General features: G+C 36.4%; 1 protein-coding gene across 4 annotated transcripts in view; it reads right to left on the bottom strand.

The window, feature by feature from the left end:
• Nucleotides 1-31: 31 nt before the first annotated feature.
• Nucleotides 32-19,594, bottom strand: part of KCTD5 (potassium channel tetramerization domain containing 5) — a 41,794-nt gene continuing 22,231 nt past the window's right edge. The window contains exons 6-8 of one of the 4 annotated variants that reach the window (XR_005824655.1): nucleotides 17,869-17,994; nucleotides 9,951-10,055; nucleotides 32-199 (exon numbers count right to left, since the gene is read on the bottom strand). Coding sequence is in view for 3 of the 4 variants with exons in the window: in XM_040574945.1 (XP_040430879.1) it covers nucleotides 14,702-14,746; nucleotides 17,869-17,994 (171 nt within the window). In the remaining variant the exon portion in view is untranslated. Of the gene's footprint in view, nucleotides 200-8,168; nucleotides 14,747-17,868; nucleotides 17,995-19,594 lie in introns of those variants that run through there. The other 3 variants (XM_040574945.1, XM_040574946.1, XM_040574944.1) reach the window with 3 other exon arrangements.

Raw genomic sequence — 19,594 nt, 5'->3', positions numbered from 1 at the left:
TCGGCTGCTGCGGCTCCTGGGCCCGTAGGGCGCCGGGAAGCGCAGACGCTGACCGTGACCGTGACCGCTAGCGCAGCCTTGAGTCGCGTTTGCCCGAAATCTACTTTACCCGACTTTTAAGGGGCAGCACGCTTCGTGCTGCGCGGTTTGGTTTCCTTGCTTGTTTGTTTCTAAGAACTCATTTTTGGTAGCTTGTCAGGTAAGAATCGCGTTCTTTGTCTGGCTTTTTTGTTAAATTTTGATAAAGCTTAAGAAACTTCTGTCTTGAAACCTCCTCTTAGCCATGCCTCGCAGCGGTCTGCGTTTGGTAACATTTGTTGAGCTACGCGCGTCCCATGCCGTACTTTAGGATCAAAATGGTTTCTCTTCTCGGGAACACTAGAATTAAATAGTTCAGCGAATAAGTTCTTAGATTTGAATTGGTCCTCCTCAAAATCTGTGCTGAGGTTAGGAACCTCGTTGCCCACCATCCCAGCTGGTGAATAGGCAGCTGCAAGAGCATTTTGTCTTAGACATATTAAAACTTCTGTTGGAAGAAGCCTGTCTCTTTGTAGCCCTGGGTGACTGGGATTCAGCGGCAGCTGGCATCTGAAGCTGGCAGAATTAATATAAACTTGCTGGACACAGTTATTTATACTTTGTTCTGCTTGGCTTTTAAAATTCTCACTTGAAATTTTGTTTGTTGTTGTTTTTGACATTTTGTAGCATTTCAGACATGCACGCCATGTAGAGATTTAACTTGTCTTTGAGAAAATGAAAGGCTATAGCAGAGAGTAAGGCAATAATCTACTATTCATATCCATAACGTAGGGGACAAGATGTCATCAGTTTAAACTGCAGTGAGAAAAATGGGGATCAGGTGTTAAGAAAACGCTACTGACAAAGTTACTATGGCACTAGACTGCCTAATGGAAAGATGAGTGTGGAGTCTTCATCAGTTGGAGTTTTAAAGGTAGGTTAAAATACGTGCTTAAAGTATATTTACTCCTTTGTTTAACCAAGAGGATAAGCCAAGTAGTCTGTTACAGCCCTTCCAGGCTTTTTTTTGTTTTGTTTTTCCTAAAAAGCTCATGCACTCATTTATTTCATGTTTGACTCTACAGAAGGAATAGAGAAAGTGTTTCTGGTTTTCACCTTTCTAGGTTGGTCTTAAAAAAACCCCACGTTGAGCTGTCAAAGTAGGGGGTTTTGCCTGACATAGTAAGATCTTTGTTTTAAATCTCAAATGTTAGCTAGGCAATGTTTTTAAGAGAAGTTAGTGCCAGCAGAGACAAAAAGTAAGGAAGAACTGCTTCCAAAGCTTCTGTTGACATATTAACAACAGCTATACATCACTCAACCCCCCAATTCCAGGATGAGTGTGAATTTGAGCATGGAATCCCATATCTATCAGGTGTAGAGAAAGAGTTTAAACTGATTTTTCAGCCCTTGGATTCTCCTCCACTGGCCGCATACACCTTTCAAGGCTCACCTTAGGCTTGCGTTCCTCTTATGCACACGGGCAATTTCAGCATCTCCCTACTGCAGTGAGAAATACGAATAGCAACATATCAGAAATGTTTAAAAAATGCAAAATAATGATTGCACCTTCATATAAGCAAACCAGATCCTTGGATCACTTGCCCCATTCTCATCATGCTCATTTGGCTTCTTGCCATTAATGAATTATTTAACAGTAATTCTGTTATCTTGAAGTGAACGGTTCTTGTTCATATTTGTGCTTTAGCCAATTACACAGCATAAGAATACAAAATAGTATACCTGCCTTTCTATAGGCCCTACCTCTTGCCCAGCTTTCTCTCTTTTCTTAATGTATAGATGCCTATACCAGCAACTGCCTTAATTACTTTATTCCTTTTAACTAGTAACTGCTGGAGAAGAGATGGAGAACAGCTAGTAGCTGTGTATACATTCTGATTGTCACAAATGATTTGGAGAAACAGGCGAGTCTCAAAGATCTTAATGAAAAGTCTAGTTGCAGGCTGCTTCGCTAAGCAGTTATTGGATGCTATCTCAGTTGCATGTTACTTGGTGAAAATACATTTGGAATGTCTTGGTGGTTTCTTTGCACAAGTTTGGAATAGATGATTTCAGCAAGGCTATGCAAGCATAATAGTGGCTACACCAAATCAGACTAAAGATCACTCTAGTTAAGGAATCTTTCACCATTAGCAAATACCCACAGTAAAACCAGGACAAACATGTACTCTTCCCTTTACCTTTCCAAGTATCCTATCACTTGCAGTATGGATGCTTCTAAGCCAAAGATTTAAAATGCAGCTTTGGTAGCATGGTCCTTGATGTAGCTGGCAGATTTCCTGTATTGTAGTAGGTTCACTTTCCAGAGCTTTCCCATTGCTCGAATTTGCATCCTTCAAAACTCAGCACTGAAGATTGTCATTACTGATCTGAATGGAGATGGTGGAAGAAATCGCTTTTCTTTGCAGACCTTGAGGATTCCAGTGACATTACCAAAAGCAGTGATTTTTAGAGGAGACTGTTAACACACCACTCACAGGATTTATCTCTTAAAATTGTACAGGCTGCAGCCTCAGATAATGCCACATAAATATGGACTATGTGTTTATTACTGCCAGGCAAGACTTAAGCACACTAAAAGATGAATTTGCATGGCCATTTTCATCTTCCTGAAATGAAACTTCCCACTGAAAGGAAAGCTAGCGCCAAATAAACTCCAGTTATTATAAAGGATCCAAATTGGATGTTAATGACTTACTTGGACACGTAAGGCATAGGTGAAGTATAAGTGAAAGATCTACTTTGTGTCCCCCTTATTAACTGGCATCTGGTACACACTTATCCCTTTTGCGCTCTCATTTTCGCTAATTTGTGAAGACCCTTGAAACTACAGATATGCACAGTAGGAATTTCGATTGAAAGTAGTGTTCTTAATTGTAAAGTGCAAATACTTTTATAACAAAGCCTGCTAAAAATATATAATGATCATGTTAAGTAGTTAATTCCTACCAGAGTTTGTACTTAGGATTTATTTTAGTAAAAATCAAATACAATTAAAATGCAGGAAATCACTTTAGTAAAATGACACCATTTCACTAAAGTTTCTCAACATAAAAGGAAAGATTAGAACATGCTTCACATTTAAAACCGATTAAAACTATTAAGATGAAATTTGCCTCATTCTTATTTATACAGCCTCTGTAAGACTTCAGAGCTGACAAAGTGACTTCTTATATTTCTTACTTTATACTGTATGTTGGCCTTACTACAAAGCATCAATTTGATTAATTTTCCATACAAAAGTATTTATATTAAAAATTGGATTCTACAAGAAATCTGTGATGCTAGGTAGGCTGATTTGTGAGCTGTGTGAAAGCAAATGTTTGCAAACTGATCAGTTAGAACTTGACACTTTTTTACACTTTTTTTTTTGTGGTGGTAGTTATATATCCACAGCAGAGGGGACAATTTCCTACTACAATGATCAGTGACAGTCAGAGTAAACCCTAAGGAAAATACCTTAATTTCCCAGTGGATAAATATACAAATAAACATGGCTTTTTTTGTGGTAAAGTCTTTGAGGCAGCAGAAAAAGATGCATCTCCTTTACAAAGGAAAAAGTATTACTGCTTTGAATCACAATGAAACTGTATTTTATATCTGAAGTACTAAACCAGACACATCAGTGATGTTATGGTGTTACGGTCAACATTAATGGATTTAGAAAAGGAAGATTTAAGACATCAGACTTTAAAAGGGAAAAAACAATTTTATTTCATGCAGTTTACAATATGCTAGTGTTATGAAAAGGAGGTTAAAAAAATACCCACACACATTTTAATTGTGTCTTTGTTTTAAAAATGATGGCTAACTGTAAGAAACTTCAGATGTTTTGGGAAGCCCTAGCAGATTTTTTTATCCAGGGAAACTCCTTGGATTCATTTTTTGTCCATGTCTGTGCTAAGAGTTTTGGCTAATGCAAAAGCATTAAAACCAAATCAAAAAGTCAAACTCTGCTGCAGTAAGAACACTTCAGAGATAATGAATTGGCACAAAATAAAGTGTTATTGCTAATCCACTATCCAGGAAATAACATGTTGGAAGTATGGCCACTTGGATAGCCACACAGCTGATGCACAAGTAATTGTGAGACCAGTAATTTCAAACAAACAAAAACAAAACAACCTGATGAATTAGGTAGGTGGGCCGAGACAGTCTATAGGAAATAGATTTACAGATTTATCATAGCCAGGCTCAGATGAGGCTCAGTACAAAAGCGAGTAGAAATAGTTGCCATTTGATACTTGTTCAGTTTGGTGATCTTGGTCCGAAGAAGACAGCTTGGCAACCTTTTTTTTTTTTTTTTTTTTTTTTTTTTTTACACAACATCTTGGCACTTGCTTCATCCTAGCAAGCATACATCGGCCAATTTAAGTTTCAGTAAAACTGTGCATACACTTTTGGAAAATCTTCAAAAGGAGCAAGAATCAGGTACATAGATGTATCAGCTCTTACATTTCATATGACGAGGCCTGGAAGTCTCAATTTCCCGGTGGGTCAAAACTTAGGCTCAGCTTTCTACAGCAAGGAGAATACTCCTACAGAACTTTCTCCTGCCACAGCCACCCCGAAGGGATCAAAATAACTTCAAGTAATTTTCTCTGATTATAATAGTTATTAACACACAACATCTAGGAAGAACCCAGAAGGCTATATATATATATATGCAGCGGTATTTTATAAACTGAAAATTCCAGAAGTTTATGCCTTGGTAGACTTTGCAAAAGTAAAGGACTGCTAAGTTGTAATGAAATATTCAGCAAGAATTTCCTGTCATAGAATTTTCCTCAAAGCCTCTCTATTGCCAGTTCTATTCACAAAAGTTGTTAAATTTCAACATAGGCAATAACGAAGTGGTGGGCAAATGTGCTGTCTTCTCTGCTGTACTCCTTACCAAGTTGCATATTGAAATTTCAAGCAAGATAGGAACACACTTATCTGCAATTGGTTATATCTGCAGTTTCTAAAAATGATTGTAGCATCCGTTAGAAGAAAAAAAACCTATCTGCCTTTTAGAAGTTTTTTTTTCCTGGAACCTCAAATTAACCCTGGAAAGTATTTTAGCCCTTAACATTTCTGCACTGAAAAGAGCTCCTTCACTTAGGCAAACTGAGCAATAAAAGAAGATCTATTTAGCCCTTTAAAGCTTCAGTTTAGTAAGAAGCCTTTAAAGACAGCTACCGCTTGTTGTGAACCAAAAGAAAGAGAAGTTGTAATACACTGAGTTCAGACAGGTGTCCGCATTTTTTTAATGGAATATTTTTGCTATTTTAAGATTCAATAATCCTACATGCAAACCCAGGTAATTTCCTGAGATCGTACTTAAAGCTAGAAATAACTACAGTATAAACTATAATGAAGCAAACAGACAGCATCCTCAGACTATATATTTCAAAATGGCTGTGTTAGAAGACACTTCACTGTCCTGAGCTAGCAGGTACTGTTAAAGGCAAAGCAAAATCCCGTGTCTTTTTCAAGGGCCCCACCTTTCATGGCTGATTGAAGAAGTTAATTTGAAAAACTTGAAAGAGATTTTTGATGTGGAAAGAGAGAATAAAATAGGAGAACGACACTTTCTGATTTTATCACATTTTAAGTGAACAAAATGCCACACTTCATCTTCAGACTATTTTTTTCACTTTACTTTGATCTCCATGAAAAGCCCAGTATTTCGCTGTTCTCTCATTACTTTTTGAGGAATGTACTCCAGTATACCTGAATGATTGGACAGTACACATTATAATCCATTTTCTATATAATTGCATTCATTCACACATTTTTGCATTTTTGCATTGTAAGTTCATTTTTATAATACCAATAAAATGGTAATTTGTTATTAATATGTGTGTTAATTTGTTGGTGATACTGCTCAAAAAGAGATCAACAACTTCCAACAACCTCAACAGATGTTCAGAGAATGCAGTGTTCTGTTCTGACAATTCTGAACTCTGAAAATACCATCATCCCACTCAACACACTGGTTCCCTACACAGGCCTACAATTGCATATTCTTTTGTTTAATCTGCTAGAAATTTACATTTTTCTCCTGAAAAAAACTCTCTCAGAGAAGGAGGAGATTGATTCAATTCTGGTATCTTCAGGAAATAATACCATTCCTAATCAATCATGACTGTTCATAAACATTGCTAGAAATGGAGCTACACAGCTACTGTCTGAAGAAAATCTGAAGACAAAAAATTAGATGGAATCTTGAGCTCAATTTTTTTCACGAATATCTTTTACTAAAGCTAAGGTGAAAGATGAAAGGAACTGGTATCATTACAAGATACCTAGCTAAATTTGAAAAAAAACATTTTTTCAAATGTTCTGAGTATATGATTCTGAGAACTGAAAGTTCAGTAGACAATCAATATAAGCTTCTAAATACAATCAAGCCTGCGACACACAATTAAGTTACTAACAGATAAACTGCAATTACCCAGACTCCTTAATAACTCCATAATAAGTAGGAGAAAATTCCAGGTAACCTTGTATCTTTCATTAAAAAAGCTATTTTTCATTTACTGTGGGAGCTGAGTCAGACTATACCTTTGAACAGTTATGAACCAGGTGACATTCACATCTTAGCAGCTTCAGAATGGCTTCTTCATTGCATATAAACTCTTGATTTGCCACCTTCTGAAATCCAAAAGCACTTCACATAGAAATCAGTTGTCTCCCATAGAAAAAAAGAAAAACAACTTTTGTCTAAATTAAGTCCAAACAATCCGTCTCCTAACTTTAAGAAAGAAATGGCTACAGTAAGTTTGAACTTTTCAGTTTTTACACAAGTTTTGCAAGAAGTCTGTCATTTAAGAAATGACAGACATTTAAGAAATCCTCTAATGATCTACTAAAGTAACCTCGTTTTCCATGGTCAACATGCCAAACTACTTCACTGAATATGCATATAGTGAAGGTGTAGAAAGCTAAACCTTCCGTAGAATTTTATTTTTTTCATGAGAGCTTACCTTGATTGACTGTTTATTTTGGTACCTCTCCCTTCCTGCATTATTTTCTTCTGCTGTAATCTTTTTATGCTCAGGATCCTAAATTCATAGAATCATAGAAATGATTCTATAAATTCTAGCCTGGAGTACTGTTTTGATTTAAAGATAAGCTGTAAAAATCCAGAGTTCAACTCATGCTTTTGCAGTTTAACTTTTCAATTACAGACCCCACAGTGTACATATCACTTTTACATCATCATAGGCAGGTCGCTTGAGGTAAATAGTTCCCAAATGACAGCAAAGACACAGACAAAGGACTCCAGTTTAAACTACATCAGTACATTACCTCAACCTGCAAGATGTTAACATATGAAGCAATGTTTCCAAAACTTGATGTAGATTGGACTCTAATACAACTACCTTGTTACTATAGCTAACTTTATTTGACGTTACAAGAGTCAAATAAAAAGAAACCAAACTTTTTGAGGGAATGATTCTTAATGCCTCGAAAAAGGCATATAATTGCACTTCCAACTATCTCAAAGCCTCAGATGTTCACAAAAATTAAAGCAACAATGACAATAGCAAGAACGGAAAAGTAGGTAGTTAAGTGGTCTCAAACAATAGCATATATAAAATAATTTACAAGGTACCTATTAAAGTTCTTTTTTTGTTTTGTTTTGTTTTAAAATCTGTGTGAGGTATTGGAAACAAAGTGCAGAATGATTAACCACCCATTTCCCCCAAATTTGCTACAACATGGATACAATGTAAACTCGATAGCAGGTAATCTCACCATAAAAGCATGTTTTTAAACTGAAAAAAACTCCAGTGAAAAAAACATACTTAGAAAAAAACCACCCTTTTACATACTCTAAATTTGTTCTGGTTTTGCTCAGTTTGTTACTTATGCTTTACTGCTGCCATTCTTGAAAATTTCAGTTCATGAAACAAAACGCTCATTTTGGGAGGAGTTAAATAAGAGAAACAACAGAAATACAGATTCAGAAGGATCATTACACAGATATTTTGGGCTTTAGAATCCAGTTAGGCCAATGCTGCGTTACTCTGTAAAGCACATCAAGAAAACAAGAAACCTAGTTGGCTGCAATTCCACGAGCTAGAGAGCTCAGGAAATATGGTGGAGTCATGCTGTTTAAAAACACAGTGACTACTGCAGCAGAGGAAATGTTTTAATATGTACTTAACACAGACAATAGCTATGCTTATTTTCAGATACATAAGATAATCTGTTATTATTTAGGGGAAACTTGGGTGTTAAATTTAAGCGGATAAAATATGGGTGCCTAAAAAAGTATAAAAGTATAAACATTGCTCCCTACACAATTACATTTTTAGTAAATTCAATTCAGTTTTAACATTTTAAAAAAAGACAAACATTTTGTGTTGTTTTGGAGGGGCCAGCAGCTTCCAGTGCAGACCACATCCAAGTGGCAAAATGCATTACAAACCCTTTCAAGCATTAGTTGCATGGACAAAACATTTAGCCCACTGTTTAACCAGCTTAGTAGAAATGGTTTTTACAAATTGTTCCTGCCAAACTTTTATCAATGTATAATCTTTTTTTTTTATTTATTATTATTATTATTTTTTGGAAAAAAATAAATAAAGGTAGACCCTGGGTGTTCGACGATCGGGCTTTTGTGTAAAGGATTACCTAGAGTATATGCATAAATTCTGATGTTACTGAGAATGAAAACAAATGTCTGTAGAATTCAAAACAATCTTACAGCTTTTTGAAACTCCCTTCCACTGCTTTCAGCTATGTAAGTCAATGAAGCTGAGTTTTATACCGTCAATATCATTAAGTGTTTTAAAGATGTGCGAAAGATTTTGCTCAAAACATAGTGTATTAAAAAGCTCCAGTCTTGCGTATTAGCCTTCATCAAGGACAAACTAATAAAGCTGCACCAGATGTATTCAAACGGTGTTCTTTAACTGCATAGTTGAAACAGTATAGAAAGATTGATTACAGGTATCTTGAATGTATGAAGTAATTAAGTATTTCGATTGCATGAGCTTGTCTTCACGCTCTAGGTTGATTTTAATCCCAGCCACAGAGATAGGGATCTAGGACTAACCAACCATATTTCTGTAAAACTTCCAGCTCTTGAAAAATGTCTACTGTAATTCATAGAGGTCAACACTTACAGGAATTTTTAAAAGTACAAACACATTTGAATACAAATATCTCAAAAGAAAGAAAGTTCAGTTGTTCATTTTAAGTGAATTTTGATTCCCCTTCCAAACATCTGGCTAAGACTGGAGCATAACTTTTGCAGGAGGAGACTGATTTGACAGAAAGAACATCAAGAATTACTCAGATGAAGGCCATTTTCTCAGAGTTTAGTCTTCCCTTTGGGTATTAACATATGCCATAAACCCACAGTCAATATATACAACCTTCCTTTACAGAAACCTTTTGTCTGTTGTGTAACTTTTTACATGCTAGTTTCAGTTGATCTCCTAGGCTGTTCTTATGAAACAGAATGTCACAGAGCCATAAGGAATGTGCAGTAGAAGACAGTCAACTAGGGCTGTCACTGATTCCAAAACAATGTAGGCCCAAATATTTGCATTTGTGGGCTGTAACGTGTGTGTAGCACCAATTGCATTGTCCTTTAAATGTTTACAATGATTAGTAGGAAAATCTCTGCAAACTGATCAACATTGGGTCATCCAGCACCAAGCATTAAGTGCTACATGTCTCAGAGGAAAATATAAGTGCATGGTCATTTCTTTTCAAATGGCCAGTGTCAGCCAGCCCATAAGACAATATAACCATGCACTACAACCAAAACTTAAAACACACTCCCACACCATCTATTCCCATTAAGTAATCTTGCAACGCTTTCAGCCAGTTGACACCAGCTTATAGGCAAAAATGGTTGAAACCCAGATCAACAGAAAATTGTCTAAATCAGATTTTTTCTTTTGCAGCCAAGCCTCTTCAATGTGACAATTCACTGCATCTTGGAATAAAAGAGAAAAAATCTTCACTGTTCAATACTGTCTTCACATCCTGGAACCTCGTTCTTGCAAAATCTGAAAGAGACCAACAATTTCATAAATGAAAATTCTATCAATGTCATTCTTAAGGAATGGAGGACAAAGAACAACATAATGACTATTTCAAAAAAACTGATAATTTTTAAAGAAGCTGGTTCAAGGACATTCTTGAAGCTTGTGCTTTAAGATTGAAAAAGAAAGATTAATACATACAATGTTTTACTATCAAACATCATGAAAACTAATGTACATCACTGCTAGTAACTGAGTCTGATTAATATAACCAAAGCTTAAGGGCTGGAAGACCTAAGAAGTAAGCCATTTTATTTCATCCTTGTTCTAAAGATACTTAGGTCCCATATAGTAAATGAACCAGATACATTTTAAAACTTAGGATTTAATCTTAATTTTTTCCTATTGCAGTAAATGTCCTTAACTCTCTCAAATTTCAGCTGCAATTGTATCCCTTGACAACATGAGTTAGCAACCTAAAATGTGCACAAATGTCATACTGAGTGAGATGATGCATTCAGCTTTCAAAGACGAAGAGTATGAGTTGACAAGAACTAAACTGACATTTGAAATAGATGTCCAGACTTGATCTTTAGCATGAACTAAATTCAGCCAACAAGATTTCTTTATAGTAAAAAGTTTTAGTAAATAGTTTTGTACAGTGGAGTTCGGATATACAAAGCTCATCAGTTGGACTCACCACCTATAGGACAGTAAATCCTACTTTGACAACAGTTTTAAAATAATTTTACATTAATATTATTTGTTCATGGAAGATCTCACAAGTTTGTTAAGCATCCCTCCCAGTCCACAGAAAAATTGTTTCTGCAGAGACAAGACATAGCACATTGTACTTTTCATGCACTACCCTGTCCATCATTATCCTTTGAATCACCCAAGCCAGGCAGCTGAGAGGCGTTGCAGCCTTTGACTTCATGAGAAGGAATGTATTTCTCGAAAATTCTGTCTAAAGGAATTTGCTTCTCCCACTGTTACCAAGGAACTGAGATTCCCATTACAGTGAATAAAATGATTTGGTTTTCCCCTAAAGGCAGTTGACTTGTTTAATATACATTTTAAAAGGTGTATATTAAATATAGGGAATGAAGTCTAATGAAACCAAAATATCTGCCCCTGAAGAACCTAGGAAACCTTGTATATAGCATCCTATAACACGAAGACTATGTATTCTATTTTCATTTTGATTTTTTATTTTCCCCTTTTCAACTTTCTTCAGCACCTCCAGTGAAGAAAGGATCCATGTCTTAGGATTGACTGTCCAGGCCACCATGTTTCTCACATTGCTACTCTAACCTGAATACTGCAATCAGCAGTAATGACATCAGCTCTGAAGCTGCTTTAGTGTACCCATAGGGAAGCCTGCAAGCAAACAGTAGAACCAGTGATGACCATGGCCAAAAAAAAGACTAAGCAAAGCTTCAAATGTACTTAGCACAAGTACTTTATCGGCAAGTAAAATTATCTCTAACAATAATTCATTTTCTTTTACTTTCTGGTTGTTTTCCAAGTACTGATAAGAGCTCTTCAAAACCTGGCAGAAAGCAAAGGCACAGTCCCTGGGAAATGGCATAGCTGTCTTCAATGCAGAATTTCTTTCTATGACGATTTCAATTTAATCTCATATTATGACAAACACCTCATGCTAGTAGCACTCCGTAGCACATTCTACCCCCAGAGGATTCACAGAATTTGACAGCACGCACGATCTTTGTGCCTGTCGGGTAAAAATTGTCACACCAAAAATTAACAGAGCATGCCAGTTTCATGTTTGGTTTTAAATGAAAAAGTCTAGGTGTTTGGTTTCTTTTTAATATTGTTAAAATGTTGATAATTTACCATATCAGCCTCTTATCAGTCATTAAGCCTAATACGTCATTCACAGTGGCTATAGTCAAGTAGGGTCTCACCTGCTTTGCACAATGCCATGGAATTTTTTAAGGACTGGAGTTCATAAAGACTCCACCATTTGTATGCTCTCAAGGACAGTTCAGAGTTAACTTAAAAAAAATCCACTTTATCACTTGCTCCCTGAAATGCCTGCAGTACCTGGATCTCACTTTGTGGTTACAAAGTTCTGTTTCATTTCAAAGTCAGACTTACTATTATTTACAAGTTAGGAAATGAAGTGACATTGCAGGTACTTTGATAAATTTCCAAAATACAGGATATCTCTGATGGGCTATAATGTGTTTTAAGGTATATTTTAAATGCAAACACTGCATATTTCATGAGGAGGAATCTACTATGTGTACTAAGCAAAAAACTTTTCATATTAAGATGTCGGAAAGATACAGTTGCATTCTGCACGGAAAAGACAGGCCTTGAAAATTGCTCAGTAGCTAGTACTAATACATTCAAAAGGGATTAGACAAACTTACAGAATATAGTGCCAATGATACCTATTTGATGTAATGATCTGGATGCAGGTTTGAAGCCAAAATTTCTAACCTGCTCCTTACCAGAAGCTGGGGAAATACATCACGAGTTATTCTGATAAATGCTTCACGCTTAATCTCTTTCCTCAAGTATTTGGAGTCGGTCACTGCTGAGAATAAGGTATTGGGGCAGAAGTCCACATAGTGGATAACAGTCTAACCCATCAAAAGTAGCAAGTAAGTGCCAAGAGAGGCAAAAACATGGCTGAAACAAGCACCTGTGGAGTTAGAAAATATTACTGGATCAATGAATTTTGTGAATGTTTCCCATCTGAAATGCAACATTTGAGTTTATTCTTTCCTAAAAGATAAAAAAATGCTTTTAAGATTAACAGAGTTAGAATTACTTTCTGTAACTTCAAGAGCACATACAAATAAGACAAGCTAAGCCTGATCTAGATGTTGAACTTGGCACACTGCTGAGCCAGTAAATCCAACATAAAATAGAAAATTCCATCAGCTCAGGCAATATAACAACACATTTTACTTGGTACTTTTTCTGCAACCCCTAACTTTACTAAAGAGGAAATGACTTCTCATCAGCAAGCTCTCAAGGGAAGTGTTCCATCCACCTCTGTTTAGAAATTGGGTGAAAGAGGATCTTCTATAGCCATGAACAGTGACTTTGTCCAAAGAGGAAAAGAGAATATTGAATTTCAATTATCAGGAATTCTATCAAAATTGGAATTACTAATTACTGAAAGAATGACCGATTCTATTCTGCAATCCGAAACTCCTCCTTTTTTCATGAAAATAAAACTTTAATGAGACTTCCTGAAAATTTTAGTCACTTCCTGTGCAAAAATGCTGAGAGAAGATGTCTCAACACTAACAGAGGTAACTAAAATTTGAAAACAGTTAGGCCAGGTCTTTTCTTAAACTGCCAGTGGCTAGGATTGTGGAATATATCTTGAGCAGAACCAGGCACTGAAGAAGATTTCATGTGAAAACACGCTATTAGCTAAACAGAGACCTTCATAGATAACGCTCCTCTGAACTTATACTTTAGATCTGTTGTCTTCAGAATTTTCCTGCTTTCCATGCTTCTGTTGTTTTTCATCCAGATGCAGCAGATCCAAAGTTGACTTAAAAACTCTCAGCAATGTTGAATAAACTCTCTGATCCTAAGGGCCCAAGTGTGATAGTTCCTTCCACTCAGAATAAATCTGCTGCAGACAGAATAACATCTTAAGAGACTTTCTGTCTCTCAGGCAGCTGAGAAAGCTTGCATTCAATTCCATCAAAGGATCAATTTACTTTTTTCAGTAAAGCTTCAGATTTGATCCATTCCTTGCAACCATTCCAGAAGGCTTAGCAAAAGACCTCATTCTACCTCAGCAGTAGTTTCTGTTAGCATCAGGAAAGATAATAATCATAGGATAATAGAATGGTTTGTGTTGGAAGGGACCTTAAAGATTACCTAGTTTCAACCAGCTGTAATGTATCTTCTTCAGCTGTGTGGAAGCAACACTTCACAGAGAAGTATAAGGCTGCTTTACAGCTAAAATATTCAGCTGTGTAGATGAGAAGCTGGAGCTCAATCTCATGCAATTGCAAGCATCTTTGATATATACAGATTCCTGATGTGACCTGTAAAGTACCTTGATCTTCAGTAAGATGTCAAACTGCAGTAGAAAGGACCTGACCCTTCTGTGGAGAGAGTTGTTTCCTGTGATAAAGACAACTGTAGCACTAAGATTACATCATGTGCCTGTATTTGCCAGGTCTTGAATAAAAAATTATTAATTTCAAAATTATCAGATCTGTTGACTACACTGCACTTCAGTTAAGTTTGTTAATTTATTGCCACATCAGACATTTGCTGAAAATTTATACTCCAAGTTTGTATGAGACACCCCTACACATAAAAAGTAATTGACAGAAAAGGTGGTGCAAGGAAAATATAAATCAAAACCAATTTTGATCCTATAGTATTTCCCCCTAGAACCTATATGAAGCACTTTTCTTCTCAGCATAACTTTAAAGGTATGGATCATAGTACAGCTGATAACAGCAACATTGATTACTCTGTCAAAGAAGCAACATCCAGAACATGTATTCTGTTTTTGCTAACCATGCCACAACTATAACCACAAACAAATACACCACCAGGACTAGCCAAAGGACAGCACTAGTGGGGGCAGGAATTGGATGGGGCAGAAAAGCATCTGGGTAAAATCCTAGGGCAGCTAGTGCTCACCATGACATTTACACTTAATCTGAGTCATTCATATCGTAATCCGTTTCTTCATCTTCACTCTGAGTGGCATGCAGCATGCAGCAAGTATAGAGAAAGGAAAGGAAAAGAAAAGATTGCAGGTGAGTCAGTGCTGCAACAAAGTACAGTCCACTTACACTTGAAGCATCTAGGAGTGACATTTATTTACTTTTGTCCAGGATCCCCATTCTTTGTAAGAAAGTACGGCAGCAGACAATTTCAACCAGGAACACTATAGATTTCATGAAAATGTCCTTTCCCAAACATCCTACAGTCAGCAGATAGAAGCCAATAGTGCCATGCAATGTAACAGGAATCTTAGGTATAGAGAAAACTTAAATAAACCAGAGTTGGTATCTTTATTCCACTTACTGTTCCCCACATATGGGGAAGGATAGCACTTGAAAACCTAACTTTGGATGCAGATTTTATGAACAGGCTTTGGTCATTACTTCCAAGAGTGACAGGTAAATGAAGTGGTATGAAAGAGAAGAATGCTTGTGGGAACACAGGCTATCTTTTAATAATGCCATGGCTTCCTGTAAAAGTCACTGAAACAATTTAAGTCAATGCTCCAAATGGGGTTAAATTCCCTCTCTCAGGCATATTACAAGGCTACGCAAAAGTCAGCTGCTAACAAAAGAACTAAGAAAGGCAGGTGCTTAAATATACTCAGAGACTGGTACTTTACTATCTGTTAAATAGTTTTGTTTGTAATTTGTTTTATTTTTTGGTGAATTTTGACCTGCTCATTTTTTTCCTTGAAAATGCCAGTGACAGAAAAGTGCTAAAATTGCTTTGTGGAAAACATACACTGCAAGACTGATCACCCCTAATATTTCATAGCACAGCACATCTTCTGCCATTTGTCGCTATATTCTTTCTATGCTTTACATCGGCAAAATAACGTGTTATGCTTTGCATTGCCATGTTTGAGTTTCACCAATACATAGTTCAGTTAAATGGTGTACAGGTTTGAGAGTCAGTAAAGACTGCATGGACCAGTAACAATGAGAGATTCTGATTATGATTATATAAATCCCACATTTCAAAGTTTTAATTGCTACTGTTTCCCTCTTCTAACCTATCTAAACAAACTGTTTTCCAAACAAGAAAGCATAAAAAAAAGTCTCTAAGAAGGAATGAGGTGAAGTTTGATTAGATGGTGTATCAGAGAATGCTTTTTCCTATTTTGAAAGTCCAGTACTATTAATTTAAAATTGAAGTGCACATCAATAAAAATTACATACCGGTGCTTTTTTTCTTTCTGTAACCTAATCTGCTGCAAAAGTAATAGTTAGGAAGACTTTCTCATTGTTTCTAGAAGACAGTCCTAGGAGGTGAACGTGTCTTTCTGTATATATCACTGTATACCATAATTTCAATCATACGAACTTCACGAAGACCAACTCAGACACTAATGAACAGGCTGCAGATGGGATCTACTGGATCAACAGTTCCCAAAGACCAGTCCAAATTTCTCACGCAGCTGTCAGAAACCTCTCAAACAAAAAGGAATTCCTCCCCCCATGCCCCAATGCAACACATAGCTATAAAATATATAGCAGAAACACACTGTATCAAAAACGATTTTTCAAGCATTGCCATTTATTGCTAGCAAAAGCTCAACTCTTCCAGGAAACAAGGAGCGAGTGCTTATATTGCCAACCAAAAGCTATCAATAAGTCTCATTCATTGCCCTGGTCAAATTATGCTCCGCACTCTTCTCCAAAATGATGACCAAGAAGCCCTTGAATGGAAAGGTCTAGGATTTAGCTTCTCTCAGAGCTACTAATTGTACAGGAGTTGAACTGTGCCCTGAATTCGTTTTTCTTTTCATGGTTTAATAGTTTGATTTGATTCATATTTTCTATTAAATTAAGGATGCAATGTAACTCTGGCAACTTCTGAAGTTCCCTGAAGATGTACTACTATTCCTTAAGAATGTGTGTAGCAGGTTCAAGAATTCCACTCTTTTTTTTTTTCAGGCATGTATCCCAGCCATAAAGTATTGCCACATCCCTCTTTGTCAACTTTTTGATTTTCCTTAACCATTCTGGTGAAAGCAGACCATGATTAGGGTTCCGGAAAGAATGAGACATGGCTTACACAGGTTCACTGTTTACCCTTGATTACATTAATCCCTTACAACTCCTTGGAAATCTCATCTCAACAGCAACAAATTAGCAGAAATCAATCATTTCACTAAGCATCCAAACAAAAGCCTGGAGTACTTTTAAAGTGTAATTTTAAAAAATGTCTCCGTAGATGTAGCAGCAAAATGAAGTTACACAGCAGAGGAAGTAGTGAAGTTTTATCTATTTGGGGCCTCAATGCCAAGACCCACATCACATTTTAGCATTATTTCAAGATCTATTACTTTAAAAGTGATTCTTGAGAAAGCAATCAATCATTGATGTTCTATCAACTGTTTCCCATATAAACATACTAAATGAAAAGCTTTTAAGCCAACTACAAAAAGTACCCAGTTTACCTGTAGTAGTTTCCTCACACAAAGCAATAGAATATGCTTACATACATAACTAGCCTGCCTTATTACTGTTCAGTTGTTTTTACATCTTTCATTTGTACAGACTCTGAAAGACAACTGATGAAAACACTAAGATACTGTACCCATTACAGTCTTTTTATAAAGCAGGTTACAGAAAGGAAGGAGAACTAGGTGAAAACCTGAAAATAATAGGCCAAAAAAATCTTCATTTTACAACATATTGCACACTGTTTTTCAAAGACAGCATTCTAAAATCCCCATTCGTGACAGTAAGACGTCTTCAGCTCAACTTAAGCAAGGAAAACATTTTTCAAATGAATCATTTAAAGAATAAGGAGTCATTAAAATGTGTAAGAAACAAAATGTAGATTCTCAACTGTAAACAGCAAATATCTGTGAATACTCAAAAATCAGGATAGGTATCAGGAACAATACAGAATATTCCATTTAAAGAAGCCATCCAGTATAACAAATTCATGATGACTTTACCATTTACACTCTCTTATACAATGAACAGGGAACCATTATCAGTTTTGAAGGAGGGAGAAAAAGCAATTAAATAAAAGTTCAGAAGAGAGATAGGCCTAGCATGACTTAGCAAAGTCTACCTGTTTTGACAATATTTCTTTACTCCGATGTCTAGTAACTTACCTTTGCTTTTTCACTGGGTTCACTGGTTGTGCCATAGGGAGTGTTATGCAATTCCTTCGAGACAACACACAGAAATTCAGCCTGATCTTCATTGCCATAGTTATAGGAAGAACCAATACTGACCAGCTGAAAGAAGAAAAAAAGTCAGTTGCATTTCCATATAAAACAAATCCCATAAATTCTCATGAGAAATAACACTCCTCACTCTTCAGACTGATGGCTGTGCCTGACGCATGACTCTCTACTTCAATGCAAATACATTTTGATGTTGACAAATACACTGACAATCTGATGATAAGATAAACATAGCTTTTCTGTTTAAACATTTACAGAATTAATGGTTTACAGTTATGATTATACTGTCAAAGAAAAGGGTACAAAGGCAGGCCAGTGGAGATGCAGCCTGTTCCCTGTTCCTGCTATTTAATGGAAACCTTCCCATCCTCCAAAGTTAATTTTAAAAACATTTGAATGTGGTATCTTAATGTGGTATGACTTAGTATGTAAATGGCTGCATGCAGGAAGCACTTCAGCCTGGAGGGATACCTACCACTATATTTACAGAATAAAAATACTTCTGCCAAAACATATTTTGAGTAGACAAAGTCAAAATTTGTCCTTCGTCGGAAAACAGCAAGACACAGCATGTTGGGACACTAAAATTAACATCTGAAATCCATGTGTACTGCTATGAGAAATTTAATTTAGGAAGCACTACAAGCGGAAGCCATGTATAATGAAATGTGACCTATTTACAAGCTCCTGCAAGTCTTGATACTGAATGATAAATGACAATTTACTGATAAGGAAGGATATAATCAACATCAGTATTACCTCATATGCAGCACGTCTACCAAATGGCATAAGTTTCATATATTTTGTCTTACCTTACACACGGTACAGTTACCTAATGCTAGCTTTACATAGCCTGCCTTTCCCAGACAGAATCAATTCAGATGTAGCTGGTTCATTTTTTAAACGTTTATGTCAAAAGCATGACAAGATAATGTATGGCGCTATAATTACTGACACAGTTCAAGGACCTAAAAAATCAAATTGTTGCACAGATACACTGTATCTAAATGTCATTACTGAAACTATATTACATCTACCTACCAAACCACCACAAACATGTAACAAGGCTGTCCTATTCCTCAGTCTCTATTATATCATTAAATTGCCCTAGTAATGGCTCCATAGAAAAGGCTTGACTTGTGTTTTAAAGCAGCAGCATTTGAAAAGCTATGGCTATTTGTCTAAAAATAAGCGTACTTCCATTAGTCTAGCAGACCACCAAAGAAAGTAAAAGACTTGTTAGAGTAGGAAGGATAAAGCCAAGATGAAATCTTGGTCCAGAATCTACTTGAGGGATAAGACAATTTCCCCAACAAAAGTGGAAGGCAGACCAAGGTAAAAAGCAACTTCCATAAAGCACTGTCATGAGAAAATAAAGCCTAATTGTACTTTTAAGGAGAGAGAAGAGAGATACTCAGATGTTCCAGCACTCTGGTAAGACAGCCAAGCAAGAACATCTACAGACTGAAAGAGCTAGTGTCTATGAAGAGCATCAGGCAGTATGTCTGCAGAAAGAAACAACTTGATGCCAGACCTAGGTAATATCAAAGCTTCCAGACCCGGATGGCATTACAGCATGCCTAATCACAGCTATATGTCCCATTCTACAAAGCTCATCTTCTGCTCCTACTGTGTCCTGCTTAGCGCTACA

Source organism: Cygnus olor, chromosome 15 (assembly GCF_009769625.2).
Source record: "Cygnus olor isolate bCygOlo1 chromosome 15, bCygOlo1.pri.v2, whole genome shotgun sequence".
NCBI classification, from domain to species: Eukaryota; Metazoa; Chordata; class Aves; order Anseriformes; family Anatidae; genus Cygnus; species Cygnus olor.
This window is presented reverse-complemented; position numbering and strand designations above follow the sequence as displayed.